Source organism: Triturus cristatus, chromosome 1_2, assembly GCF_964204655.1.
Source record: "Triturus cristatus chromosome 1_2, aTriCri1.1, whole genome shotgun sequence".
In the NCBI taxonomy this organism is placed as follows: Eukaryota; Metazoa; Chordata; class Amphibia; order Caudata; family Salamandridae; genus Triturus; species Triturus cristatus.
This window is the reverse complement of record NC_140580.1, coordinates 668,606,693-668,634,572: the sequence shown is the minus strand read 5'-3', so window position 1 is coordinate 668,634,572 and position 27,880 is coordinate 668,606,693. Positions and strand designations below refer to the sequence as shown.

At 42.7% G+C, this 27,880-nt stretch overlaps 1 protein-coding gene across 2 annotated transcripts in view; it reads right to left on the bottom strand.

The window, feature by feature from the left end:
- The window catches only part of SH2D4B (SH2 domain containing 4B), a 1,373,617-nt gene that overhangs the window by 527,923 nt on the left and 817,814 nt on the right, over positions 1-27,880 (bottom strand). Inside the window, exon 6 of one of the 2 annotated variants that reach the window (XM_085608516.1) lies at positions 21,688-21,723. The exons of the other annotated variant lie outside the window; for it this stretch is intronic. Coding sequence (XP_085464642.1) covers positions 21,688-21,723 — 36 coding nt within the window. The remainder of the gene's footprint in view (positions 1-21,687; positions 21,724-27,880) is intronic. 2 annotated transcript variants of the gene reach the window in all.

Sequence of the window (27,880 nt, the reverse complement as noted above, 5' to 3'; positions counted from 1 at the left end):
CCTGTGCATGTAGTGTTACCATGCATACATGTCGACTCACCATGGGCCACATGACGTGTTGCTTGGCTCCCATGAATTGATAGTCACCCTTCCTGACAGTCATCTGTCATGGTTTGTGGATTCTGATGAAGGCATCAATGTGTGTATAACGTCCCTCAGGCACATACGGGATGCTAATGGTGGACATAGTGTGGGACATCCCCATATGAGGCTCAATGGGGAATTTCAGACTCTCCATGTGCAGCAAGGGGTGTTAGGCTCAACCGCTTCACTTGTGTGCCAGCTCAGTAGGATTTACCACATCTGTGTGTTCAAGGGGGTGTCCAGTGTAGGTCACACATGGTCAGCCAAATGACCTGTAAGTCTGTTCCAATGGATGCATTTGCATTAGTGTGAGGCTGTGTACTAAAGGTGTTAGTCACACTCCAAGGTGCCTCATCTCTGTCAATGCAGGTCTCTTGCCACTTTGCATGCGGCATATCTGGCATAGTTGTGGAAGATTATGCATAGGAGTCCATGTGTAGTTTAACAACATGCATGCAGTAGCTCATGGATTAGGCTCCCTATTGGGCATGAAGTACATGGTCGTGTATGTATGTTGGCCTGTTGGTCCACACAATGGGCCATCAACAGCTGCTGAGGGTGTGTCTCCTGTGCGCAGGTCGGCCTTCTGTTTCATGATCCGGTGTCATGCTTCTTTGGTGATTGTGCATGCATTGTCTCTGGGTGTGCCATGTGACAATGGACACTCCTTACTTTCCACACGCGCCTGTTGCAGTTGTCATTCTGACATCCTAGTCTTTGTGTGCAAATTCTGTCATTTTGCAAGGAGATGCCGCCTGCTGCTGCGGCCCCTGCAGCAAGGGCCCACGGAGTATCCAGATTTGGCAACAGACACGCCTCCAAGATGCTCCTCACTTCCTCCCTCCACCCATTCATTTGGCTGTCCTCAGCTTGTCTATGCCACTGTTGCCGCCACGCAGTGCCAAAGGCTGAACCATCAGCACATGCAAGGTGCACATTGCACCACCATCCTGTCCTTGCATAACCCACATCACACTACAGTCTGATGTATCAGCCACACTCCGAGCTATGTCCATCCGCACATCTAACGCCTGCTGTCAGACATACCCTGGGCACACACACGACACCTTTGCATGCTGAGTGTGCAACTCCAACTGTCTACACTGCGCTGCCCCGCCTTCCAGGCCCTGTCACACCAACCAGGTCACGTCCCTAATACTCCCCACAGGCTCTATACCCCAGCAAGGGCATGGGAGTGGGACTCAAGGCTTCAGCATGTAGTATGGTGTCATCGTCTGGGGCATGGCACAGGTATCATTATTCAGCATGTCAATCTACAGAGTGTCCAGGACCCCCCTCTCCACCATCACATGCGCACAGCACCTCATCATCAGCTCGTATGCCATTGACAGCCAGGTGCTCCTCACCCTCAACAAAGACACAGACATTGGCAGTTCCATCATTCAAGTATGCATGAGATCCATTGATGAATGGCTGAACACGAGCCACCTGAGGCTGGACTTGGACAGGGCTGAGGTGAGCATCTGAGGATTGTCCCCTTCCAGCTGGGTCAAGTGCCTGTGTCCCACCCGCAAGAGCCCTGCACAAGCACCCAGTGGCCACACACACAAGATGGTGTGCATCATGTTTGGCTCGCTCACATATGCCATGCTAGTCCACAGCATCTGTACCTCATGCTGCAATGCCCTCTGCATTATGCACATGATCCACAGATAGATCCACTCCAAGTAAAGACAGACAATCCCCCAGGTCCATGACAACATCCGTGTCAAATACTGCCCTGCCCTCTACGGAGCAAGTACATCCAAACTCCCAGGAAACTGGTCCACTTCCAGGGGGCATCTGCACACCTCAGTTTCAACACCCTGCGCCCCAGCCACCTCACCGTCCACCATAGATAGCTGCAATGGATCACTGTCTGCTGCAGGATGACCTCCACACTCCCCACCCACACTCAGGAGGCAGTCCACAAACCCGACCCCACACCAACCTTGTACGTCTGTCATCCTAGATCCCGTTGGGCCATCTCCGTGCATCCAACCTTGCCCTGGCCACCGTTCTTTACATCCACCGTACTCCAGCATACAGGACATTGTTCTCCCACCTGGCCACACATACCTGGGACTCCCTCCCCGGGTACCTCCACATGAGCCATGACCTCTACAACTTGATGATAATCTCCCAAATAGGTCTCTCCGCACAGTTTAGCAAGCACCCCCTCAGCAGCCAGAGGCCATCACAGGTGAATGTTGTGCTCCATGCCTACATTGTATGATACCTTGTGACCCATGTGTGTCCTGTACCAGACTCTGATCCCAGGGTATGGATGGCTGGAGTTAGTTTAACACTCAGGCATAGTTAGACATTTCCATACACATATGTCGTTGAATAATGCCAAATGACAGCAACATCTCATGTGAAGAAAAATAAGATTTTATTTTTGGTGGGGTGAGTCTTTTGGTAGATGTGCTAAGGTGCTCTACCGGGGGAATAGAATCCAACGTTCACAGGGGGAGATGGTATCCTTGGCATTGGAAGTCATCAGAGTCCAGGGCACAGTGTTGGTCATCATTGGTCAGACTGTGACCAGCAAGTCCATGTGGCAGAGAATGTCATTGGATGAGTTGCTGCTGTTGCGCCAGAGGGCCAGGTGCCAGGCCAGGTGACCTGGGAGATGTGGATGGTCCGCTGACTCTCACGGTCTTTTCCGTGGATGACCCACCTTCCTCCGGGGACCCTCAGATGCAGGCCTTGACGATGCTTGGGACGCTCCGTCAGACGAATCCTCCTCCTCCTCCTCCTCCTCCCTCCCTGTGTCTGGTGCTGGTCTACGCCTGGTGGCACAGGGAGGGTTGCCCATGCTTTGGGCGATCTGACGGAGTGATTGGCTCACGTCCCTGTGCACCGCCAGGAGCTCAGCCAGTCTTGCCTCCATCCGTCCTTGGTGTTGTTGATGACTGGCATGATGCTCGACCTGCATGTTCTTAATCTCATCGAGGGTCCCCTGCATCTCGGAGAGTCTTGACACGACCTGGTTGATGCCTCTGGTGTCACGCCAGTATGAGTCCAGGATGTTGCGTATGTGTGACATACCGGTGTCCTGAGCCGGCTGGTCAGGTTCGCGCCTCCACCTGCCTCCACTCCCACCACCCCTGCCCACTTGAGCCTGGCCTGCCCTTGTGGGCACATCGGGTCTATGGGAACCCTGAGGGATGGCATTTGCAGGGTTGCCTGCCTCCTCTGGGTGCCCGGAGAACCTTGTCCCTCCTGGTCAGACTGGCTCTGTTGTTCAGTGTGAGCAGGGCTCCTGGGTGTGTCCTGGGATGTGGCAGGAATGGGGGTGGTGGTTGGCACAGATGTACCTGATGCAGGTGCTGCAGGGGCTTGGGCACCTGAGGGTCCAGGTTGGTCGGGGTCATCCACGGAGTGGTGAGAGTGGTCGCTGCCAGTGGGATCGTCATCACGCGGAGCCTGGGACTGTGATTCTTCCCCCCCAGTGTTGGGGGGAGATCGACGACGTTGCCCTGTGTGTGAGAGAGAGACAATGTTAATGGTGTTTCATGCGACATCTATGTTTCATACATATTCAAGTTGACACAGTTCCTCCAGGTAGTTGGATGTCCCTAGCATTCCTCTCAATGTCCACTTGGGGATGGGTATGTTGCGGGGTACAGATTGGGATGTTCTCCTGAGTGTTTGACCGGTAGATTGTTGGCTCTGATGATTATTTGGCTCTGGATTGGTCTTGTAGTGTCACATGTCCATTGTGGGAGTGTGTAAATCCGTTGCCTGCCCCGGGGGTGTGTGCTTGTGTTAGGGGGGGGTGTGACCGGGCGTGCTATTGTGTGTAGTGTGAGTTGTCATTGGGTCTCCCAGGTGATGTGTCTGTCCCCTCATGGTGCATTCTGGCATGACAGTGAGTGTGAGTTCCTGTCCTAGATACCTGTGCTTGTGGAGTTGGTGTTTGAGTGTACAGTGGTCCCAGGAGGGCCTTGTGCTGCATACAGCAGGGCCAAGTGTCAGCTACCTTGTCAGTAGTTTGCCAGTCCCTGTGCATTGTGCATGGGTATGTCCCTATGCCATATGGGCTGAGGGCACTGTTGTCTGCGTCTCATTTCCACAATGTGTTGTGTGGGGCTCACCCTCCCAGCCTCCCGGACATCCAGTCTTGTGTTTGTGGTTGTTGTAGCCTTGGACATGGCCTTGCCTTGATTTGTGAAGGGTGCATGGAGACGTTAGTGGCATGAGCGTGGTTTTTGAGTGTGGTTGTGTGCGGTGAGTGCTTGGGGGAAGTTGCGTGCATTTGGTGTATATGTGGTGTGGACCCCATTGCCCCATGATACGTAAGTTGTTTGTGTACTCACCAGGCTCTGCGACTCCTTCAACTCCGTGGACTCCCACCGGCGATAGCAGGGCCATCACCTTCTCCTCCCAGGCATGGTAGTGTACAGGTCTGCGGGGCGGCCCACCTCCAGTGATGTTACCCTGGGCATATTCTTGATTCATTTTCCTCTTGACCGCCCTGCGCAGATCGTACCACCTGGCTTGGCATTCATGCCTGGTCCTTCGGATGGGCGCAACAGCATTCACCTTATCGACAATCCTCTGCCACAGAGCAGATTTTTCAGATATGCTGGTTTGTCTGACCAATGTTCCAAACAGCTGTGGCTCGACTCTGATGACTTCGTTGACAAGGAGGTCCAGCTCCGCCGTAGTGAACTTTGGATTCTTGTCTGTGGGCATGGTGTGGGGTGTGGGTGTGGGTGTGGATGGTTGTGGGTGTGTAGGTGTGAATGTGAGTGTGTGTGTGTGAATGTGAAGAGGGGGATGTTTGTGGAGGAGGTTGTGTGAAGGTGTGTGAGTGAAGGTGTAGTGAAGGTATGAGTAATGTGGAGTTGTTTCTCTGTGGGGTCTGGCAGCAGTGGGTCTGTTGCAAAGGCTCATGGGTTGTGTGTGTGGGCCCTTTTTATTGGTCATTTTTTGGGTGTGGCTGTGTTTGAATTATGGTGGGTGTGTTATAAGAGGTGGTTGTGATTTGGGGCCTCTGTTTGCCTGTTTGGATGTGCCAGGTCAGTCATTGAGATGTATTTTGTCGTGTAGACGTGTTTTGTGGTGTTGTGCGAGTTGAATTGACCCTCCTTGTGCTGTTTTACAGTGTCCTGTTCTGTATGAGTCTTTTTCGCGTAGGTACGATCCGTACATACGCGATGCTGGGTGAGGGTGCTGGGGTACGGTGTTGGAGTGCGGCGCATACATGCGGTGGGGGTACGGTGTGTACACGTGCGGCCCTGGGGTACGGCACGTACATGCGGAGGTATGGCCTATACAGGGGGGGGACGGCGTGTACATGGGGGGGTGCAGTGCGTACATGCGGTGGGGGGCAGGGGGTTCGGTGCGTACATGCGGTGCTAGGGTACGGTGCGTACATGCGGTGCTGGGTTACGGTGCGTACATGCGGTGCTGGTGTACGGTGCGTACATGCGGAGGTACGGCGCGTACAGGGAGGGGGACGGTGCGTACATGGGGGGGTGCGGTGCGTACATGCGGTGGGGGGCAGGGGGTTCGGTGCGTACATGCGGTGCTGGGGTACGGTGCGTACATGCGGTGCTGGGGTACGGTGCGTACATGCGGTGCTGGGGTACGGTGCGTACATGTGGTAGGGGGCAGGGGGTACGGTGCGTACATGCGGTGGGGGGCAGGGGGTATGGTGCGTACATGCGGTGGGGGGGGCAGGGGGTACGGTGCATACATGCAGTGCTGGGGTACGGTGCATACATGCGGTGGGGGGGCTGGGGGTACAGTGCGTACTTGCGGTGGGGGTACGGTGCATACATGTGCGGCCATGGGGTACGGCGCATACATGCGGAGGTACGGCACATACATGCGGGGGTGATGCTCGTACATGGGGGACGGCACGTACAGTTGCGGGGCTGGGGTACAGTGTGGGCAGGGTGGTGTACGGTGCTGACAGATTTGGGGTGGGGGGGCTGTACGGCTCGTACACAGGCATGGGTTTACCCGTGTACATGTGTGCTACTGCGTTAGCTCCGTACAGGCCATTTTCCGTGCGATTGTGTATTCGGACGGACGGTCGGGATCGTACTTGCGCGCTCGGACTTGTGTTTTACGATTTGCACGTAAATATGTCCAGCTCACTCTCGTACACTATTCGGACGTAAAAAATTTCCGACGCACTCTCTTAGACTTTTCCCGACGCTACTCGTAGATGTTTTTCACGTACGAATCGTACTTGGCCATTTGTACGGTACTTGTGTGACTCGTACGTAAAAAAATACGGATATGAGTCCTACGGTTATTTTTTTTAACGGATCGGAATCGGCACCATAATGTTAGAAATACTTTTTTTTCTTGCTTGTTTAGAGCGGCAGCCATTTTGGTACGTCAATGAATCCTGAGTTATAAAGGACACTTGAAAAATTGCTTTTGCAATGCACCTGCTTCGTTTTTTATCAGCGTTATGTTGAATAGGTTTTTCTTAACCATGATAGGTTTTGTAAATGTTCATTCTCAATTTCGTTTTCTAAATATTTTCTCAAAATCACTTGTTACAGTTTTTATTTTTTATTTTTTGGAGAGGCTGATACATTTTTTTTACTGTTTATTATATTTGAGTTGTAATGGTATGCATTGTAATGGCATACGTTGTAATGGTGTGTGCTGTAATGGTAGGTATAATGCTAGTGTATTGGACTGCATTGTAACAATATTTGTTGTAAAATCATCTATTGTAGTGGTTTTTGCATTGTAATGAACTGTGGTAGAAGCATGCGTTGTAATGGGATGCGTGTAACGTCATACAATCGTCTCTCGGGCATACGGTAGGATGCTGATAACACAACAATGCTTGGCAATTCAAAGTGTTGGTGCAGTGCACAGCAAGAAACACTGAGGAGACTGGAGGACATCCTTCCCTCCCACAACAGTGGTCCTGGACTTCTTTCCCATGTAGTCTTCTGCTTCCCCAGGTAGTTCTTCGAACCATAAACCAGCTGGGCATCTCCTGCAGAACATTTTCTCCTCTTGCATGGCCGGGCATATTTTTTCCCTCTCTTAGCAGGCATTCAAGCAGGTTTTAGGATGATCCTCAGCTCCTCCAGTAGAATGTACAGACTTCAATTGATATCCCTGCAGCCCTGGGTGACCGACTGCCATGCAGAGCCCAGCTTCATCACATAGCAGTCCTCTGAGTACTCTGCAAAGCACTCTCTTCATTGGTCATGAGGAACTTGGAACTGGAACAAAGTAGGATCATTTAGATCCCTAGTTTATAAACTATCTCCAGACAGTGGGCTGTTGATCCACTGTTTACAGCTTCAGAACTGGTCTTTGTTGGTTTCCTTTCAGAAGTAATTTTCAGGCTGATCCTCAGGCACAGTATTTGTGGGAAGTGATGGCTTTAACAGCAGGTATCAATGGGCTGGCTACAAGCAGAAGTACCTAATGGGCACTATGATGTGGACATTTTTGCACCTAGCTGTCATCAGCCCGCCTGAAGCAGTCATCTGGGACAGGCAAGCGAACATGTTCTGCCTAGAAACACCCTCAACTTCAGCAACATAAACTGCAGTCCCACCCCGAAGCCTAGCCATCTATCAAATGCAGCCAAAAAAGTCCCACTGTCTGTGGAAGCTGTAGCCACCTTACATCTTGTGCCATGTTGAAACAGGGGCCATCTAAATGGATGCAACAGCCTCCAACCACTCACATTCCTACTATCATACATGAGCTACAGTACTGCACACAGATACTCAACACACAAAAATTGTAGCTACAAGGATTTGTAGCTCACGTATCAGTGAACCTTAACATGAAAAGAGTAAGGAGCAGTGCTTAATTTGTAAAATATGAAGTCCAGGTGCTCAAATGTTTGTTGGAGGCCACACCCCTTTCCCCGGCTCCACCCACTCTCTTAACTAGCTCCACCCACTTCCTCTGTTGGCTCCGCCCACACCCTCAACTGGCACCCATGCCATAAACCATGGAAATGTCACACATAAACATCCATGATCCAGGCCATAAACCATGGAAATGTCACATATAGGCATCCAGCCGGGGTATGTTGTTGACTTCCAGCCACAATAAACTGCCCCCCCCCTCCCCCCGCTGTCCACCATCCATCTGCAGTATTATCAAAAAAGCAGGCTTTGCCCAGCTTCTAGATTCTTTTAACATTTGGGCTCTCCTGCACAACTACAAATCAGGTTTCAGATTGTGCTACACCACTGAAGCCTGTCACTTCACAAATACCAGAAGATGCCCTCTTGACCGCAGGTAAGGATAACTGCTGCGTCCTAAAAGTTAAGGAACTATCTATCACCTTTAACTGTGTTGACCATCCTGCTCTCATCCACACCGTGAAGCATGAAGGGGATTGGCTGCCAGCATCATCCACTAGTTTTATCCAACCAACACCAGTTTGTTCACATGTGCGCATCAAGAACCCAGAGGCGCCCACTGTCACTCAGAGGTCTGTTGGGTCCCCTTTCATTTTCAACCTTCACATGGAGATTCTTGGAACTCTACTCAGTGATCAAAGCATCAACATTTACTAATAAACTGATTGACAGGATGTTTTGCCTTGAAAGGGGTAAAAGCGGAGGTGCACTTCCGAAGTTTCTGTGAGTGTGGTGAGTGTGATATTTGTTTGGTGAAGAGGTGGTGTTTAATTAGAGTGAATGTAACCTTTGTTCGATTACGTGGGTATGCTGTTCCTATGAGTGTGGTATTTGTTTGGTGAATACAAGTAGTGCACTTTCTCTGAGTGCAGCTCGTTTCCGTTTACAGGGGCGTCCTTGCTGTTTGTGACACTGTTCAACAGGGGTTGTGACGACGAGGGTCATTCACTTACTGTGACTATAAATGTTTGATGAACAGGATAGTTAATTTACTCTGTGATAGTTTTAAAGGGTTTTCTTTTTGCAGAATGGTACTTTTCTATCTACACTAGCTCATCGCCCGATGGCAGGCGTTCTCCAGCCAAGCCGAACAAAAATTAAACCTTCCAGAAAGTGAAAGAAAAACACAGAGGCCGAGAGAGAGAGAGAAAAAAATGACTGGAAATAAAAGCGTGAAATGACCAAAGATGATTTACCTTATTCTTCCGCTTCTCCCCCTCCTTTGGAAGAAACCAGTCCCTGCCCTGGTAAGACTCATGGAGGGGGTCGCCTCCAGGCCTCCTGTCCCAGATTTATGGGGTCAGCATGAGTTCCTCTGCTCTGCCAGTTGCTGTCTCCAGCCCCGACATTATTTGTGATGTTTTTTGGCTGTGTCTGGATGCTTCTTTGTGAATATGCCCCCAGTTCTTCCTATCTTTCCTCCTTTTCTCCCCGTACATTAACGCATCTTGTAGCCAGCTGCCTTCTTTGCAAACTTCAGGCTCTGGCAAAAGGACCGGAGGTGACGTCCCCACCCTACCACGGCGCCTCGGGCAAACTTTGCATTACATCCCGCCTTAGCGGCGCCGCGAGCATCCAAATAGGATACATTGTAACAATAGTATAGTGCAGCACAGTCAGCCTGATAGAAGCCCGTAAACTCATCTGCAATCACCACAAGCCTGCAGGAGCAGTGCGTGCAGGCCACTGGCAGTTTCTGAGTGTGATATAGAGTAGTCTACTAAATCGAGCCCAGTGGGTTTTGTACAACTGGCATTCTGAGCCCACGTGTTTGAAAGTGCTTGCAATGCAATTACGACGAAAAAGGAAGGACCTATCACGTTAAATAGTTGCCTAAGATCACACCGTTTGGAGAGCCGGGAAGCAACAATTCGTCCAGGTTTTCTGCTTTAACTGAACAAATGATTCTCTCCTTTTTACCTGGAATATTCATGCTTTGTTTTTACCTTTGGGCATGCGCATAGAACTCGGTTCTGCAACAGGAACTCGAGCTGAGCCGGAGCCAGGCTTCAGGCTCGAGGGGACAATGGCTCGCCCACGGCCACAACGTGAGAAGCTGGCACCTGCGGGGTGTCACCGACCTGTGGCAGCCACGTGCCCAGCGCCATCTCGGAAGCGCGCTTTCAGCCCCGCCTTCCCGCCACAAGCAGTGCAGACCTGCTTTGTGTCTGCGTGGCTCATTTATTTTTCATGGCGATGACTTTCATTTTCCCTCCAAAAAATAGGTGCATGTATGTCATTAGGGCGGGAGAGCATGGAAATGGCACCGCGAGGACACTGGTGGCGCTGTGCGCGGAGCCTGGGCCGTGTCTTTACTGCCAGTAATGGCGGGGCTGTCGCTGCCAAGACTTGGATGAAACGTCTCCTTTCCCTGCACCACGGTATTCGGAACAGCAACCCTGGTGCGCCTCGTAAAGCGGGCTGCTGCTGCGGCATCGAATTTGTACTATTTTACCCACAATCGCGTGCAATATCACCTCTTCACCGGGGAGACCTGTGTGAATTTAGTGAGCAGCCAATATAGTGTGTAGACCCGGCCCTGAAAATTAAGTGCCGGTGCTTAGCACCGGAAAGCACCGGCACAAATTAAGCCCTGGTAAGGAGGCCACACTCTCCTTGACTCAGAGATAAAGGTCTGTCATGCTAATGATTCACAAAAACCCAGTACGCTGGCACTAGTGCTTTTCGTGTCTTACCCATGGCATGGACTGTAGCTTTCCAGGTGCTGTGAGGACACACTTTTTGCACCATTACCAGGGAAAAGTGTAGACCTCAGCATGCATTCTAGATTAGCATGTTGCTAAAATACCAGTATGACATGCCTTCGGACATTCTAGTCAAGGGACTACATAGATTTACCATGAAGGGGGCAATCCCATCGCCCCACACTGATATGGTGATTTAAATTTGAACTAACTGACTACATTGTTTACAGACGTTTTTAGGTAGCTGAGATGATCATCTGAAAGTGTAATGTTTCTCGCTCAAACATGCATTGATATGCAACTGACAGGTTTGAATCCTGGCAATGTTAGCTTAGCCTTCCATCCTTCCTGGTTTCATAAATTGATTATCGTATATTTGGATGAAAAAAAATCGCCTTTTATTTAAAGCACTTGTGTGCAGTATTTGTAATTATTCTGTCTGCAAAAGGCAAAACCGTTTTCTGATAAATGGTAATAAGGAAATGTTGCAAGTTATGGTTGCTAGGGATAGTTATTGCATCCAGAGAGATTAATGTGATGTGTATCCATTTATTAGAGTTATAGAACACATGTATTTGGGATTTTTCATTATATTTTAATGCATTTTACTTACATCTCCATAAAGGGATTCAGTTCTGGTAGATTTGGTTCACTGCCGAGAAAGAGGATTAGCAGTCAAATGATATTACTTCTTGAAAAGTCACTTCATGTGGGTTCACCCTTTTCTTCAGAGACACCCAAAAAATGCCTGGAACTAAATATAATGTAAGTGCCTTTCTAAAAAAAAAATATATGTGGTTTTCTAGGCATACATGTTTTCTAGGTAATTTACATTGGAATGTATTGCTTGGGTGGGTCCTTCCAATGATTTAGGGTCTGATTATGAGTGTGGCGCATGGGATACTCCGTCACTAACATGACGGTTATCCCATCTGCTGAATTACAAGTTCCAGCGGATATAAAAGAACTGTAATTTGGCAGACAGGATATCCGCCACGTTTGTGAAGGAGTAATCCTGGATGCTAGACTCGTAATCAGTCCCTCATTGCCTTACCATTTGTGCCCTCTTAATTTGATAAGCTTGCAGTCATACTTTGATGCCTGTCATGTTTTAGAAAATTAAGCAACCAAATATAACATAACAGTACACCACAAGTAAGGATTAGCATTACACTACAAATTTATATTGACATATGTTGTTATTTAAGGAAAACTCATCCTGTTTGTTAATTCCCCTTGATATCTATCTGCTCATGTTGGCCTGGAATTGATAAAACACAGCATGCAAAGGCACTCAAAAGAAGCCCAATTTTCTGTATTTTTCCATTACAAAAAAGTCAGGAAACACTATGGGCATCATTAGGATGCACGCCATCCTGACGGAAAACGGGACCACCCGCCATAAGTGCGGCGGTCCCAAGGGGGAGATTAGGATGCGCCCGCCACACTGGCAGGCAATAACACGCATTATTAACATTGCGGCAGCCGGTGCTTTCAGCAGCACCCGCCGCAATAGTAAAAATGCATGTTGTGCATTTGCATGCACGAAGTGGCAGGCACCGCGCGGTGCCTGCTGTATTGTGCATGCAAATGCAGGGGGGTACCATAGGTACCCCCATGTGCACACCCCACCCCCCCAACTTCCTGGGGGCCCGTAACAGGCCCCCAAATGTGAATCCTGCATGCCTTTCCATGGCGGCAATGCCACCACGGAAAGGCTGCTCTCCGCCTGCATACAAATATGGATGGCGGTGTCTAGCGGACACCGCCACCATACTAAACCCTTTTCCGCCCGGTCGATGAGTCGACCGGGCGGAAAAGTCTTCATGTCCGCCGCGGTACCCCCGTCACACTGATATGGCGGGGAGTAATTTGCATGCGGGCAGTGTGGTATGGTAGGCAGATCGCCACCGCCATTTGAGCAGTGGCGATCCACCCGCCATACTAATAGACCCGTATGTTTCTGTCTCTATTTATCTCTCAAAATCACCCAAAAATGGAAAACTATAAGCCTTACTAATAATATTAACATTTAACAAATTGGTTGCTGAGCCTAAAAGACAAATAATATGTTTGCCAGCTTTAAGAATCCTTCTGGATGTTATAATGAGCTCCATTACCTTGAACTTACTTATAAAGCTATTTGAAACAAATTGCTCTTCTCGTAAAAGCCACATACATTTTTCTCTGTACTTGTATTTAGTGCAAGAGGATGCTATAGGGTTTTCCGCAAATGATTTTCAGGTATGCCCCACTTTCTGAAGGCAATCAGCTTTTTCCAACTGGCCCATGCACTTTTGCAGCTTGCTGTGTTGTTTGTTTTCTTTTGTTTTATTTTGTGTACCTCGTGGGTCCTCAGAAAAGCAGTTTTGTGCACTTGCTGACATATCAAACTCAATTGTTCTCCTTTTATCTTTAGAATTGAGCGTCTAGATAGTAATCCATAGGTGGCCTATATATATCTACAATAAGTGCATTATTCTCGTAAACTGATTTTCCAGGTGATGTGGCAAGAGCACATTTCTACTTTTGCAAACTAAAGAAGTTGTTCTTGATTTTAAAGAGAGAAGACAAAATAATCTTGCCTAGGAGCCGTGGTCATGGAGCGCAGATTGCAAGTTTGTAATTTAAACCAACGAGCCAGCTATTGCTGCTACAACTCTGCAACTTTTTCAAAAGTGATTACAATTACTAAAATGTCCTATTTGCATACATATCAGGGAGGAAGCCATCAGAAATCATAGCTACCAGTACGTTTACTTCATTACAATTCAAGGGCTAAATTCCAATGGCTGTGCATAGACGAGTTTTCACAGGGATCCAAATAATGAGTTGTGGGTTAATGATCATCACACCCCAGAGGGTTCCCTGATAAATTCAGACAGGTCACCTTGTCAAAATGTACTCAGGGTAACGCATGGATAAAAAGGTAAAATATGTGGAATCTGGTGTGAAAATGCCTATTCTGTATGGTATACCTCATTTTCTCACTGAAAACTGATACACCACGTGGTAAATACCTTGACTGGGGGGGCGGAATGGTACTTATCAGGTGTGTAAATTGCCCCACTCTATTCCAACCAAATTATAAGGAGGATCTTGGTACAGTGAAGCACAAGCATCACTAAGCCAAAGTACTGGTGGAGGGAGGGGGAGTGGGGGAGATGCACACCTTGGCAGTAAGAAGTGTGATGCATCACATCTTGCTGTTTGGGTGAAGATCACCTCTTTTTTCAATGCTGTAAGCAGAGTGGTTTCTTCTGGCAGTGTGCTAAGTCAGGTCTCACCAGGAGAAATACACTGTAACCATGGGTGTTTAATCTCAAGGAAACTTGATACTGACATTCGTTGATTGTTTATACTTTATTCATCCTTGTGTGGGTCCAGCTTGAATTGAAGGGATTGATATGTGTGATTTAGCTTGTTTTGTACAGTGTTAGAAAACAGCACAGAAGCATTTAGAGACAGGACTTAGGACTGCAAATGTGCATGACCGGGCTTTCCAAATGGCATCTTGATCTCTTAAAAGCAATGCTACACGTGTTTTATCTCTGCTACCAAAGGTTGTGAGCATATTTCCATGATAGAACTAACTCTCCAAATGCTTCATATCGAAGACAGAGCATTATCCAAAATGACCTATATCACTCATAAGACCCTTCACACCTCCACCGCATGATATCTTGCATCAAAGCTGAAGATATCTGAAGAGCTCAGATCATCACGTGCTGCTGACACTCTGCTTCTGGAACCCCCGATATTTTAAAAAAAACACTCAATGGTACAATCCTTCTTGGTAGTGCTACCAGAGATTGGAACTCTTTAACCCTAGGGCTCGGAACCCTTATTTCATTGACTCCTGTCAAGGCCGAATTGAATACTCCTCTCCTAGTCAATTTCAGATGTCGTAAATAGCATATTTGCAGTTGGGGCACACTAGAACAAATGGCATTGTGAACATTATAGATCGGAGCAGTTTTGGTATTGAATTGGGCACTTGAAAATATGCTACTTACCATTAAGCAAATTGTGGTGGTGATGTTTTGAATCTAGCCGGACCCGTCTGCCTGTGCCAAGAAAAATTTGTATTGTCCCAAAAAATGATGGCGATGGCAGGAAAGGGAACAAGAAGGATTGTTTTCCTCTTGCAAGCTGCAGTGGCAATAGGGTGAAACTGGAGATGTAAAAGAGGTATGTGCAGTTGGGGCACCCTAGAAAAAATGGCATTGGTAACAGTATGGACTAAAAATGGATGGTAGAAGTTTTGGTATTGAATTGGACAATTGAAAATATGCTATTTACCACATCTGAAATTTACTAATTGTTCATAAGTGCGCACTCTGTAGGGGAATTACAACCGGCGTTATAGACACGTTGTCAATTTCAAACAAACAGAGAGACTGTCCAATGATCAGGGCTCTCGCGAGCGGAAACACATTGGGAAGTGCGCCTCTTTGCCAGTATATACCCATATGAATAAAAAGCCTGAAACCGGGTCAGCAGGAGTCGGTGTACTTCTTTTTTAAGGAGCTCAAATAATTGATAGTTGGATTATATATATATATATATATATATATATATATATATATATATATATATATATATATATATATATATATTCAATGAAAAAACCAAAGGTTTCACACATGTTATAGTTAGCTGGACATTTCACTCGTAAAAAACCAATGAAATTCCCCCGGTATAGTTAGTTCAGCTAACTATAACTCGCGCGCCCGCAATGCACTACTGATGACGTCACATATTACATCACTCATGACATGGTCAGTGACATCACTCATGACATCACTGATGACATCTCAAATGACATCACTGATGACATCATCCAGTGAATGTGTGTTTTTCTGAAAATTAAATATGTTTTATATATGTATATCTCAAGGTTGATGGAAGAATAAATGAGTATATAAGTGTCTAAATTGATGATTTGTTTCTGAAAAATTGATTGTATAACTGACTGATTAAGTGTATCTTTTTGAATACATGGCTTAGTGAGTAATGTTTAAATGTGTAAATACCTGTATCAGTCTCTCACTTTGTATATAAGTGGCTGCATGGGTTGGTGAGTAGCTACATGAGTGTCTATTTAGGTTAATAGTTGGTTTTTTGAGTATCAGTATGAGTGTCTGAGTGTCTTCATGGTGCGGTGGGGGGTATTACGTAGTGCATAGATGCATGAATGAGTGACTCACTGTTTGTATGTGTTGAAGACAGCATGTGTGCAGGACTGTATGGGTGGATGAGTGTGTGCATGGGTGTGTTAGTGAGTGAATGACTGTCTCAATAGTGTCTTCATAAGTAACTACATATGTTTTAAACTAGTATATGTGACTATTGTTGTTTATAAGTGAGTATATGTGAGAGTGAGAGATTGGAAGAGTTCCTGTATGAATAAGTATGTGTTTCTATAAGTGATTGTTAAAAAGACTAAGTATGTGTAAGTTTCTGTAAAAGTAAGTGTGCTGGTGTGTGTATAACTGTATATGCAAGTAAATGGATGTTTGATTCTTTATAAGCATGAGTGACTATGTGTGTGAGTAACTCTATGGATGAGTGGGATTGTGTTACAGGATGTTTAGGTGTATGAGTACATATGATGTGTGAGTACATGTATGAGTGACTGTATAAGATTGTTGGTGGATGAGTGGATGTGTATGTGGATCTTAGAATTACTGAATAGGTTGTTGTAACTGTTATTGGTATGTCCATTGTTTTGAAAATTTTAGTGTCTATTTTTGAATGTTTGTATCAAAGGTTATATTAGGGTGAGAGGAGGTCTACCACTCTGTCACAAGGATAATGTCATCAGTGATGTCATTTGAGATGTCATCAGTGATGTCATGAGTGATGTCACTGACCATGTCATGAGTGATGTAATATGTGACGTCATCAGTAGTGCATTGCGGGCGCGCGAGTTATAGTTAGCTGAACTAACTATAACGGGGGAATTTCATTGGTTTTTTACGAGTGAAATGTCCAGCTAACAATAACATGTGTGAAACCTTTGGTTTTTTCATTGAATTTCTAAGGTTTTTTAAATGCTAATTCCTAACTATAACGTGTGTGAAACCCATGGTTTTTTCAGTGAATTTGCAAGGTTTTTTAAATGCTAATTCCTAACTATAACGTGTGTGAAACCCATGGTTTTTTCAGTGAATTTGCAAGGTTTTTTAAATGCTAATTTTTTTTTTTCTTCTATTTTTTTTACATATTTTTATTTTAATTTTCTATCCTTTTTTAAAGACTATGGTTAAATTTTTTAAATTCTATAATATGTTTTTTTTATTATATTTTATAAAATAAACATGTAAAATTTATTAGCAATACATTTTTTCCTTTTTTTTTTATTTTTTTTTTAGTACGCGTACCGTAAGCTTACGGTAAGCGTACGGTTTACGCAATGTCCGTAATTTATCTACGCTGTTTGCGTATAGTTACGCAATTTGCGTAGCCGCGCGTACTCCGCGTGGGACGCGTACGCGTGTACGCTACACACGCACGTTACGCGGAAGTGTCGGGGAGTGACTGTTAAGCACATGCGCGCAAGCGCGTGTCTTTTTTACGCGCATGCGTACTTTTGCCGTAAGCGTACCGTAAGCGTACGGCAGGTCATGTGATCATGAAACACAACTTTTGATTGGTTGAAACTACTTTCAGTTCTAGAACTCTCCTACACCACACCCATTCCCCTCATTTCTGCTTGTGATCCCTTAGGAGAAGGAGCTGGGTTGTCTTTGTGATACGATGGCAGAACAGCCGAGCTCTTCTGAGAGTGAGGCTAGCAGCACTACCTTGAGGCAGAGAGCGAGGAAACAAAAGACCTCTTACGTATGGGATTATTTTACTTTTCCAGAAGGCCAGCAAAAGGTAAATGCACCCTTAGTGACTTGCAAGCTGTGTAAGCGTGTACTTTCAAGAGGTAATCCTGACAGGAAGTATTCCTTTGGGAATCACACCATGATGAGACACCTTAAGGATGTACACAGAAGGACACGTGCTCGACTTACTGAAGGTAACCCTTCAGTAAATCAACCAAGCACATCCACAGCAGCTCAGCCTGGACCATCATCTGCAGAGCCGAGTCCTTCTTCTGCAGGTCAGGTGAGCCCTTCATCTGTGGGGGGAGCATCTCCTTTTTCTGGTCCTCTGGAAATTAACCCTTGGTTTGCGAGGGTTGAAGTACGGTGCGCCCATTGTCACGATCTAATTACTTATAGGGAGACCAGTGTTTCCCTAGTGAACAGTAAAATAGATCAGCACACTTGTCGTACCGTCTAATATTCCCAATCTTTCTTTCCTCTGTCCCTGCATGAACACAACGGCTCTTTTAAGAGCCAACCTTACCTTTCATCTATTTTTTATATATTTTTTTAAAAACTTTTTTTATTTTTTTTTACGCGTAATTTTTTTTTTTTTTTTTTAAAACACTAAAAATCAATTATCACATTACAAGGTCCTTGAGAGACTACAATTAAAAACTGCAAATGTGATTGTAGAGAAGTGGAAAAAAGGGACCATGACATTATTGACTTACCATACCCACTCAAAAAAAGATTTATTCATTTAATTTATTTTTAATTGCTTTTAAAATGGTTATAGTTTTCGAAAATTTTCTATCTCAATCTGAAAAAAAAGAAAAAAGTATTAATATTTAATAAAACATTTAATAATACAGTACACATATTTACATATTTTTCAAAAAATATTTTTGCCTTTTTTTTGCTGTTTTCAGAAAATATTGCATTTCACTATAAATTGTGAAAGCAATTGCATTCATAATTTAACAGCAGGCAAAAAAAAATTAACAATCTCAAAGATTGTTTTTAAAAAAGCCCAGAATCTCTTTTTTCATAAACATAACTTTAAAGAGATGCATAATATTCTAAAAAAATATCATCTAATATCTATACTTATTTCTTTAAAATACCGTCTGATATTTTTGTTTCAGAAGTATAATCACAATAATATATGTCAAATAACTCCACAATACATCTGGTTCCATTTCCTTTAGGCCAAATAGTAATTTTAAAATTCTTTTTTTGTTTAATTTCCAATGGTAATCCAATAAAAAACAAAAGTTTAAATTGTACAGATGTCACCGTTTCTCTGTAACATTTTGGTTTCCGAAAGATTAATTAATAATTAAATAAGTCCACAATAGAATTGTTTACTTTTCCGCATGGCCAAATAGTAATTTTAAAAATCTTTTTTGAAAAAATTTCCAATGGCAATCCAATAACATTCCAAAATTTAAATTGTGCAGATGTTACCGATTTTTTCTAAATTTTTGGTTTTCCAAAGTTTCCTTAAAAAATGGAAAAATTCCACATTACAATTGGTTACCTTTCCATTAGGCCAAATGATAATTTGTTAAATCTTTTTATTTGTAAATTCCAAATGGTAATCCAATAAAATGGTAAAATTGTTTTCTCCAGATGTTGTCAAATCTCTCTAAAATTTAGGTTTCAGGAAGATTAGATAGGAATTTGCTAAATCAAAAGGCAAACGTTGCTTAAAAATCAATTGGGAATCATTACACAGTGTCCAGCCTTTTTCACATTTAAGATAAACTGTGTAATGACCAGAAGTTACAGTAGGTCCATCATGGAAAATTATTGCAACTATTACAAAAGTTTTTCCTGAAATTGATAATTGCTGTCCTGTAAACTTCTTTATTAAAGTATCCAATTTTGAACTATCTGCTCTACATCGTTGCATCATTAAAATTACATACTGTCTGTATTCCTTTAAAATTAATGTTGAAAACATGTCAGATTTACACTCACTGCATTGCATGCTATGATTAGCATCTTTAACTAATTTAGCAAAAGGGACTGTTTTACTCTCTGGCAATGTTAAATAAAAAAACCTTTCAGAATCAACATTAGAGCCACATATATTATAACAGTTTTCACAACTATGTTCCCATTTATAAGAGAGACCAAATACATTTTCAATGTTAACCCCTTCTTCTTCCAGTACCTGAAGAAAATAAATCAAGAATTCCTGTGCGTCTTGCTGTACATTTTGAGAAAACTGTGTTCGTCCTGAACATACACCTAAAACTTTTCTAATTTCAGTAGCACTTTCTATTTGAGTTTTATCATTACTCAGCTTTTCAAAAAGGAGACTCAGCACAGTACAGAATCTTTTTCCCTGATTTACTATTATCTGCTCTTGCAAACTTTCCAGATAAAATGCAACATTCAGCACTACATTAGCGTAGCAGTTGACACCAGAGCTATTTTCAGAATAACATCCTACAACCTGTTCTTCATTTTCCTTATTCTTTTTGCTTGCAATTACATCACTCCTCTTTTTTTTCCTCCTCTCTACATCTTCATTACAGATATTCTCATTTCTCCTTTTACGAGAAACTACACGTTTCTCCAACACAGGATACTGACCTAAATGAGGAGCATAGCTTCTTCTTAATCTATTATACTCCTTTACACAGTTTGTATCAGCACTAACTTTTGAATCATCAAAGTCTATCATGAATAAACCTGATAATGTTTTCACTCGTGACAAAGCAACATATGCCATACCTTCTTTGAACACAGTTGAACCAATGTTCACAAATGCACAATCTACAGTCAATCCTTGAGACTTGTGAATAGTTACAGCATATGCTAGAGAAAACGGAAACTGCTTCCTACGTACATATAAGTCTTTCACAAGCATGAAACGAACTGTACAACGACAAATATCTTTAACTTCTTCTATCTGATCACATTTTATTTTTAAACATTCAATTCCATCTTTTTTCTGATAATTAATAAAACCCACAACTGTTCCCATAGCTCCATTAACTAAACCTTTTTCAACATCCAAATTTCTCCTTAAAAATACTCTACAGTTCATGCAAACATATAGATTTTTTTCTAATCCAGCTGTTTTGGAAATCTTCTTCTCTAGTGAATCCAATTTATTTTTCAGTGTGCCTGTTAATGTGACAGTAATTCTTCCATCCTCAATTTTGTCCACTGCTTCCAATTTCCTGATATCTTCCTTTTCCAATTTCAAAAGCTCCTCATTGAATATTGAGCATTCACGTAGAGTTGGCATTAAGCAGATGACACTTTTGTTTTCTGCAATGTTCTTGTATATCTTCTCTGCAACTTTTTCTTCCTTTGGAAATAAATTATGTAGCAGCCGAGTCTGTAATGCTTTTTTGCCAGCTTCTGTGAGTAGTCCAATCCTGATATCTTTCAGAATACTTCCATATTCTTCATCGTTTGCTTGCCTCATATTAGTTGTAAGTTCCTTGTACTCAAAGAAGGACCAAATATTTGCATTACCGATGCTTCCCAATGACTTCTTCGTGTCTTCATGTGTCACAGTAATAAACACTGGTTGTCCTTTAACTGGAGTAAGTTGCAAAAGATCTCCAAAAACTATGACGTGTTTTCCTCCAAATAACACGTCATAGTCTGACTTCAGAATTTGCTGCATTCTTAAATGCACAAAGGCAAGCATTAAGTTCGATACCATGCTCACCTCATCAATAATGAGAACTTGCATCTTCTTCAATACTCTTGAAACTTCCAAGCATGCTTCTCCAGTTAGCTTGTTGTATTGTATTTTGTTCTCATGCTCCACTGGTAACATTAGCAAACGATGTAAAGTGATTCCTTTTATGTTATATGCTGCTAACCCAGTTGGAGCAGTAACCACACAAGACAAAGTAGAATCCGTTTTTTGCTGTAGGTAGCTTCTGATGACTTTTATAAGGAAACTTTTTCCAGTTCCAGCTTGTCCGCTTACATACATCCTGATTGGATGAAATGATGTGCATGGGCACTCTTTTTTTTCATGTAGAAATCCGTGATCAATTTTGTTTCTGATCTCTTCATAAATTTGTTGCTGCTCTTGATTCAGTTGTCTTTCTAAATTTTGTACGTCTATAAATTCTTCTTGAGCTTGATTCATAGCTGTTTCCACTTCATTCATGGCTATTGATGCTTCATTTTCAACGATTGGTTGTCCTAGGGGATCTTGACTGAGTGTTCCTGAACTTTGGCTGTCCTGAGAACTGTCTCTAGCTATTTCTGCTGCAATTGTAGTTTCCTGTTCAATTTCTTCATTTAACATTTGCAGATAAGTTGTGAATGTTCTGCATTGTATGCTGTCTTTGCAAGCATTAAATGAATCTTCATAGCTTTGAAATTCTCCCAGTAGTTCATCCTCTGTACGCCATGGTTTAAACAGCTGTAAAAGAGCCAAGTAGTAAAATTCCTTTTTTTCAGTAGTGTCGCAACTCAGCTTCCGGTGATTTATCAAACTTCCTTTTGTTTGCTTCACCAAACATCCTTCCTCACCAATAACTTTATATTTTCCATTGTTGATGTCTTCTGCGGCTTTCCGTGAATAAATGTAGTTCTGCAGCACTTCATAGAGACACATGTTCTCCAGATGATGACTTCTCTTTAGGTAATATGTATCCAACATGTTTGATTTCAAAATATCTGTACTTTCTGGGTCATTCTCGGCCAAATATTCAATTTCTCCAACAGATTTCAGTACCCGATTTCTCATTGCTGCAAGGCCTAAACTTGACCAAATTATTCTTCTTGATTTCGAGTAGAGACTTGCAGAAGATAACCTATCTGAACATTCGTAGGATCCAATTTCTCGATGCGATAACATCTTCAAACTGAAACTGTACAGCTTCTTACTGACAGTTTTCTCGTGAGAAATCTCTTCCCACATTTCCTTCAATTCTGTTTTTTCTGATTTCGTAATGTAAGACGTTACATATCGAGCAACAGCAATGGAATTGTCAGCTACATACTGTATATCCATGTTAGCGTTCCACATGGATAAAATCACTGGGTTGTAGTCATTTATATTTTTTGATTCTTCTTTTCTTTTAAGGTTGTAGGTATTCTTAGGTGATTTTCTTGTGATAGTATGTCTCACAGCTGACATAAAACTGTTAACTCTTCCATTTGAAAGAACAGGTCTAGGAAATCCAAATCGACATTTAGTGTAGTATTTATCTTTGCTCTTGTATTTCCGTCGACAGTATTTTCCACACCGATGACTTTGGAAACGTAAAACTTGCTCCTTTAACTTTTTCTCTTCTGTGCTTTTTGGTATAGCACATGTTGCATATTCTTCAATGTAAGATAACACTGCTTCATCAGTATCTGTTCCAAACTTTGGGGCATCCTTGATCCACAACAGCATATGAATATGAGGAGCACCTCTTGCCTGGTACTCTTTTCTCCAAAAGAAATCCACTACTTCTCCTAGAGGTGGATTTTTTTTATTGCAGATGAAGGACATCATAGACTCAAATCTATGATTGAAATATCTGCAAACATTAACCGGATCCAATGAGCACAGTTCTCCTGCTGTTTTGTATTCAATGTTTTTAATGTTTGAATTTGCCTCTCGTAGAAAATCCAGTAAATCATCCCAAGCGTACTCAGCACAGCTTAGGGTAAGGAACCATGTTGGTGTTCCTAAATTCCGTAACATGCATTTTAATTCACCATGGCGTCGGTACCAATATTCATTTGTCCCACGCTGACAAGCCATCAGATTGATCAGTTGTGTTTCCAAATGATCATCTCGGTGCTGCACTTTCTCCATAAAATCCTTAGCAGACACATTTTGTAAATGTACTCCACTTTTTAAAATGTGATTTACTGCATAAGACAGTGCAGACAAGTCGCTTTCAAATAAAAGATGGAACAAATAAGGAATACTTTGTCGAAATCTGGGATCTTCAGCATATAGTCTTGTAGTCCGATACTCAGAAGCTGGAATCTGTTCCGGACGTTCATCGTATCGTCCTCCTTTTCCTTTAGGAAACAGCTGGGGAAAACATCGAGCTTCCAAGCTCTCCTCCCATACACTCACGGAAGTTCCTTTTGCTTTCTTCATCTGAAATAGATCAATATTGTCTCCCATAACTTCTTTTGAATGAAGAGGATGTATGCTAAAATGTTCATAAATTTCTTCTTCCTTTGACTTGTCCACTTTTTCAATTTGTCCAGTTGGTGTTTCTGTGTCTTCTTGTAAATCTTCTTCTTCTTCTTCTTCTTCTATATAAATAGATTCATACCATTTGTTATTCCTTTTCAAATACAAATTTGCTCTTTGTACTTTCCGTACATCTACCAGCTCCTGCCAAATCTTCTTATTCTTTGTAGGTACACCATTAACCAGAATAATTAATGGTTCAGTTTCCAAAGTATCCGCATCAATAGTTTCCATATTATTTTTCAAATCCAAGGGCAAATACACCACTCTACCTTTTAAACCTCTCAGTAAATCTGAAGGAGGTAATTTACCAGTTTTGGGCTCCATACGTACTATGGTCTGGAACGGATGAACACATTGAATGAGTATAGACTCATATGTATTTAATTCAGAAAGTTCAGCAGGAATAGCATCCAATTCTAAATTATTATGTACAGCTCTGGTCGGCATTCTATTTTCCTCTAACTTGTTGTAACAGTATTTACAAATACGCTGAACTTCACCCAATTCAAAACAATTTTCAAGAAATATATAGGTGGCAAAATCCTTCCACTTATAATTATCTTCATTTTCACTCTTTCTGTAGAGATCAACATACCTGGTTTGTTTTCTATAATGAGTTCTGCGGCAACAAATACAAGTTATATTTGGTCTTTCATTAGAGATTATTGCAAATTTTGTTATGTGATCATTAAATGTCTTACTTACAGAGGGTTCTACATTTTCTTCCACTTCTTCCTCATTTACTGTGTCCTTCTCTGCACTGTTTTGTTCAGGACCAAAGTAACAAAACTGAATTTCATCAACAACCTTCTCTACATCTGATACCGTTCCACGGAACAGAGCCCTATTCAATTCATCTAACTTTATTGCTGGACTTTTAGCAAAATACAACCGTCTCACAAACTTTCTCATTTCAGTATGATGAACAGCCAGCATCCTAAAATGATGGAAAACACTATTACACACTTTTCTAGATAGACAAGCCAGAGAATGACCCTGCAAACCAGTATTCTCTCTCACTCTGCATGGATCTAGACTTTGAAGCACCTTAATCTTCTGTTTCACACTTTTTTTGCTATATTCTCTTAGAAACCCACGAAATTTATCAATAGATTCCTGACGCACAGTGCAAATACTACTACAATTCCAAGTGTACACTGGGGCTTTAGGACGTCTCCCCATAGCCTCATCCGCCATCACTTGTACCTCATCTCTTGGAACCATTATCTCCTTCTCCATTATGCAACCATTTTTCACTTCATAAGCACGATCTCTGGTGTCAACTGCATGCAGCAAACTATTACTTTGAAAATAACTCTCTTCATTAAAAAAAGGTTCACTACTTGAACTATGCATCCATTTTCCTAAAAACACTTTACAAAAGTTTGTTCTGTTCACTACTCTTTTCCTTTTGCTATGTGATTTCAGTACATTAACCATTTTGTCTAATGTACGCATCCTATTCAAAATTAAAATGAATAGTTTCCTTTTTAATTCTAATGCCTTTGCTGCAATGGCTTCAATTTCTTTTTTTCTCTTATAAAACTTTGCCTTTTGCTTATATTTCTTCACATCCTTTATCAAATTGGACATAACTCTCCTCTGAAACATTTTTCTACGTATCTCTTTAAACGCTGTTTTTCTGTTTAAGTTTATCTTTTTAGTTGCAGAAGGTATATTTGCATTAACTAAATTCTCAATTTTTTCCTGTCCTTTTCGATTCAAATCATTCTTTCCAGTACAGACATTTTGTACATTTTTCCTTTTTTTGAATATGTTCCTTAGAAAATCTTTTGTTTGCTTACCAGAAGATTTTTTCTTCTTCCCAACATGAGCATCTTCAACTAACTTAGGTCCTCCAGTTGTCTTCAAATATAGGTTTTTTTTCTGCTCTTTTTTTACTCTGGATTTTGTAGGCATCTTAAATTTTGTTCACTGCTCTTCAGCAATACCTGAAAAAAACTAAAAAAAAATTCCTTTATTTTATTTAAATATATTACTACATTTGTTTTCACATTAGTCACAAAACGAAATTTCTTTGCCAATTTGAAAGCACACTTACTGCTCTTTTTTTTGGCAAGTGATAAACACTTTTACAGACTGACACATTATGAATCCACTTTTCAGATTTTTTACAAAGCACATGTCCAAACTGCTTTTTCAGACCAGCATCATTTGTAACCTGGGTGTCTGCCTACACTCCAGCAAGGGCAACCAGCCTTAGTGATGCTGAATGTATTTGCATTACTGACTGAAACCTCAAACCCCACTCGCTTGTGAATACTGTGCATGATTCCACATGGTAAGCAGCTACCTGTGTGCTAAGAGTCTGCTTCTGCACCAAAAAATGTCTCCCCCTTTCCATCTAATGCAACTGTGAAATCACCAGAGCAATACGCAATAAATCTCTGCCTGTAATTCCTATTTGCACACAGAGTCATGTTTTCACATTAGTCACAAAACGAAATTTCTTTGCCAATTTGAAAGCACACTTACTGCTCTTTTTTTTGGCAAGTGATAAACACTTTTACAGACTGACACATTATGAATCCACTTTTCAGATTTTTTACAAAGCACATGTCCAAACTGCTTTTTCAGACCAGCATCATTTGTAACCTGGGTGTCTGCCTACACTCCAGCAAGGGCAACCAGCCTTAGTGATGCTGAATGTATTTGCATTACTGACTGAAACCTCAAACCCCACTCGCTTGTGAATACTGTGCATGATTCCACATGGTAAGCAGCTACCTGTGTGCTAAGAGTCAGCTTCTGCACCAAAAAAAGGCTCCCCCTTTCCTTCTAATGCAACTGTGAAATCACCAGAGCAATACGCAATAAATCTCTGCCTGTAATTCCTATTTGCACACAGAGTCATGTTTTCACATTAGTCACAAAACGAAATTTCTTTGCCAATTTGAAAGCACACTTACTGCTCTTTTTTTTGGCAAGTGATAAACACTTTTACAGACTGACACATTATGAATCCACTTTTCAGATTTTTTACAAAGCACATGTCCAAACTGCTTTTTCAGACCAGCATCATTTGTAACCTGGGTGTCTGCCTACACTCCAGCAAGGGCAACCAGCCTTAGTGATGCTGAATGTATTTGCATTACTGACTGAAACCTCAAACCCCACTCGCTTGTGAATACTGTGCATGATTCCACATGGTAAGCAGCTACCTGTGTGCTAAGAGTCTGCTTCTGCACCAAAAAATGTCTCCCCCTTTCCATCTAATGCAACTGCGAAATCACCAGAGCAATACGCAATAAATCTATGCCTGTAATTCCTATTTGCACACAGAGTCATGTTTTCACATTAGTCACAAAACGAAATTTCTTTGCCAATTTGAAAGCACACTTACTGCTCTTTTTTTTGGCAAGTGATAAACACTTTTACAGACTGACACATTATGAATCCACTTTTCAGATTTTTTACAAAGCACATGTCCAAACTGCTTTTTCAGACCAGCATCATTTGTAACCTGGGTGTCTGCCTACACTCCAGCAAGGGCAACCAGCCTTAGTGATGCTGAATGTATTTGCATTACTGACTGAAACCTCAAACCCCACTCGCTTGTGAATACTGTGCATGATTCCACATGGTAAGCAGCTACCTGTGTGCTAAGAGTCTGCTTCTGCACCAAAAAATGTCTCCCCCTTTCCATCTAATGCAACTGTGAAATCACCAGAGCAATACGCAATAAATCTATGCCTGTAATTCCTATTTGCACACAGAGTCATGTTTTCACATTAGTCACTAAACAAAATTTCTTTGCCAATTTGAAAGCACACTTACTGCTCTTTTTTTTGGCAAGTGATAAACACTTTTACAGACTGACACATTATGAATCCACTTTTCAGATTTTTTACAAAGCACATGTCCAAACTGCTTTTTCAGACCAGCATCATTTGTAACCTGGGTGTCTGCCTACACTCCAGCAAGGGCAACCAGCCTTAGTGATGCTGAATGTATTTGCATTACTGACTGAAACCTCAAACCCCACTCGCTTGTGAATACTGTGCATGATTCCACATGGTAAGCAGCTACCTGTGTGCTAAGAGTCTGCTTCTGCACCAAAAAATGTCTCCCCCTTTCCATCTAATGCAACTGTGAAATCACCAGAGCAATACGCAATAAATCTCTGCCTGTAATTCCTATTTGCACACAGAGTCATGTTTTCACATTAGTCACAAAACA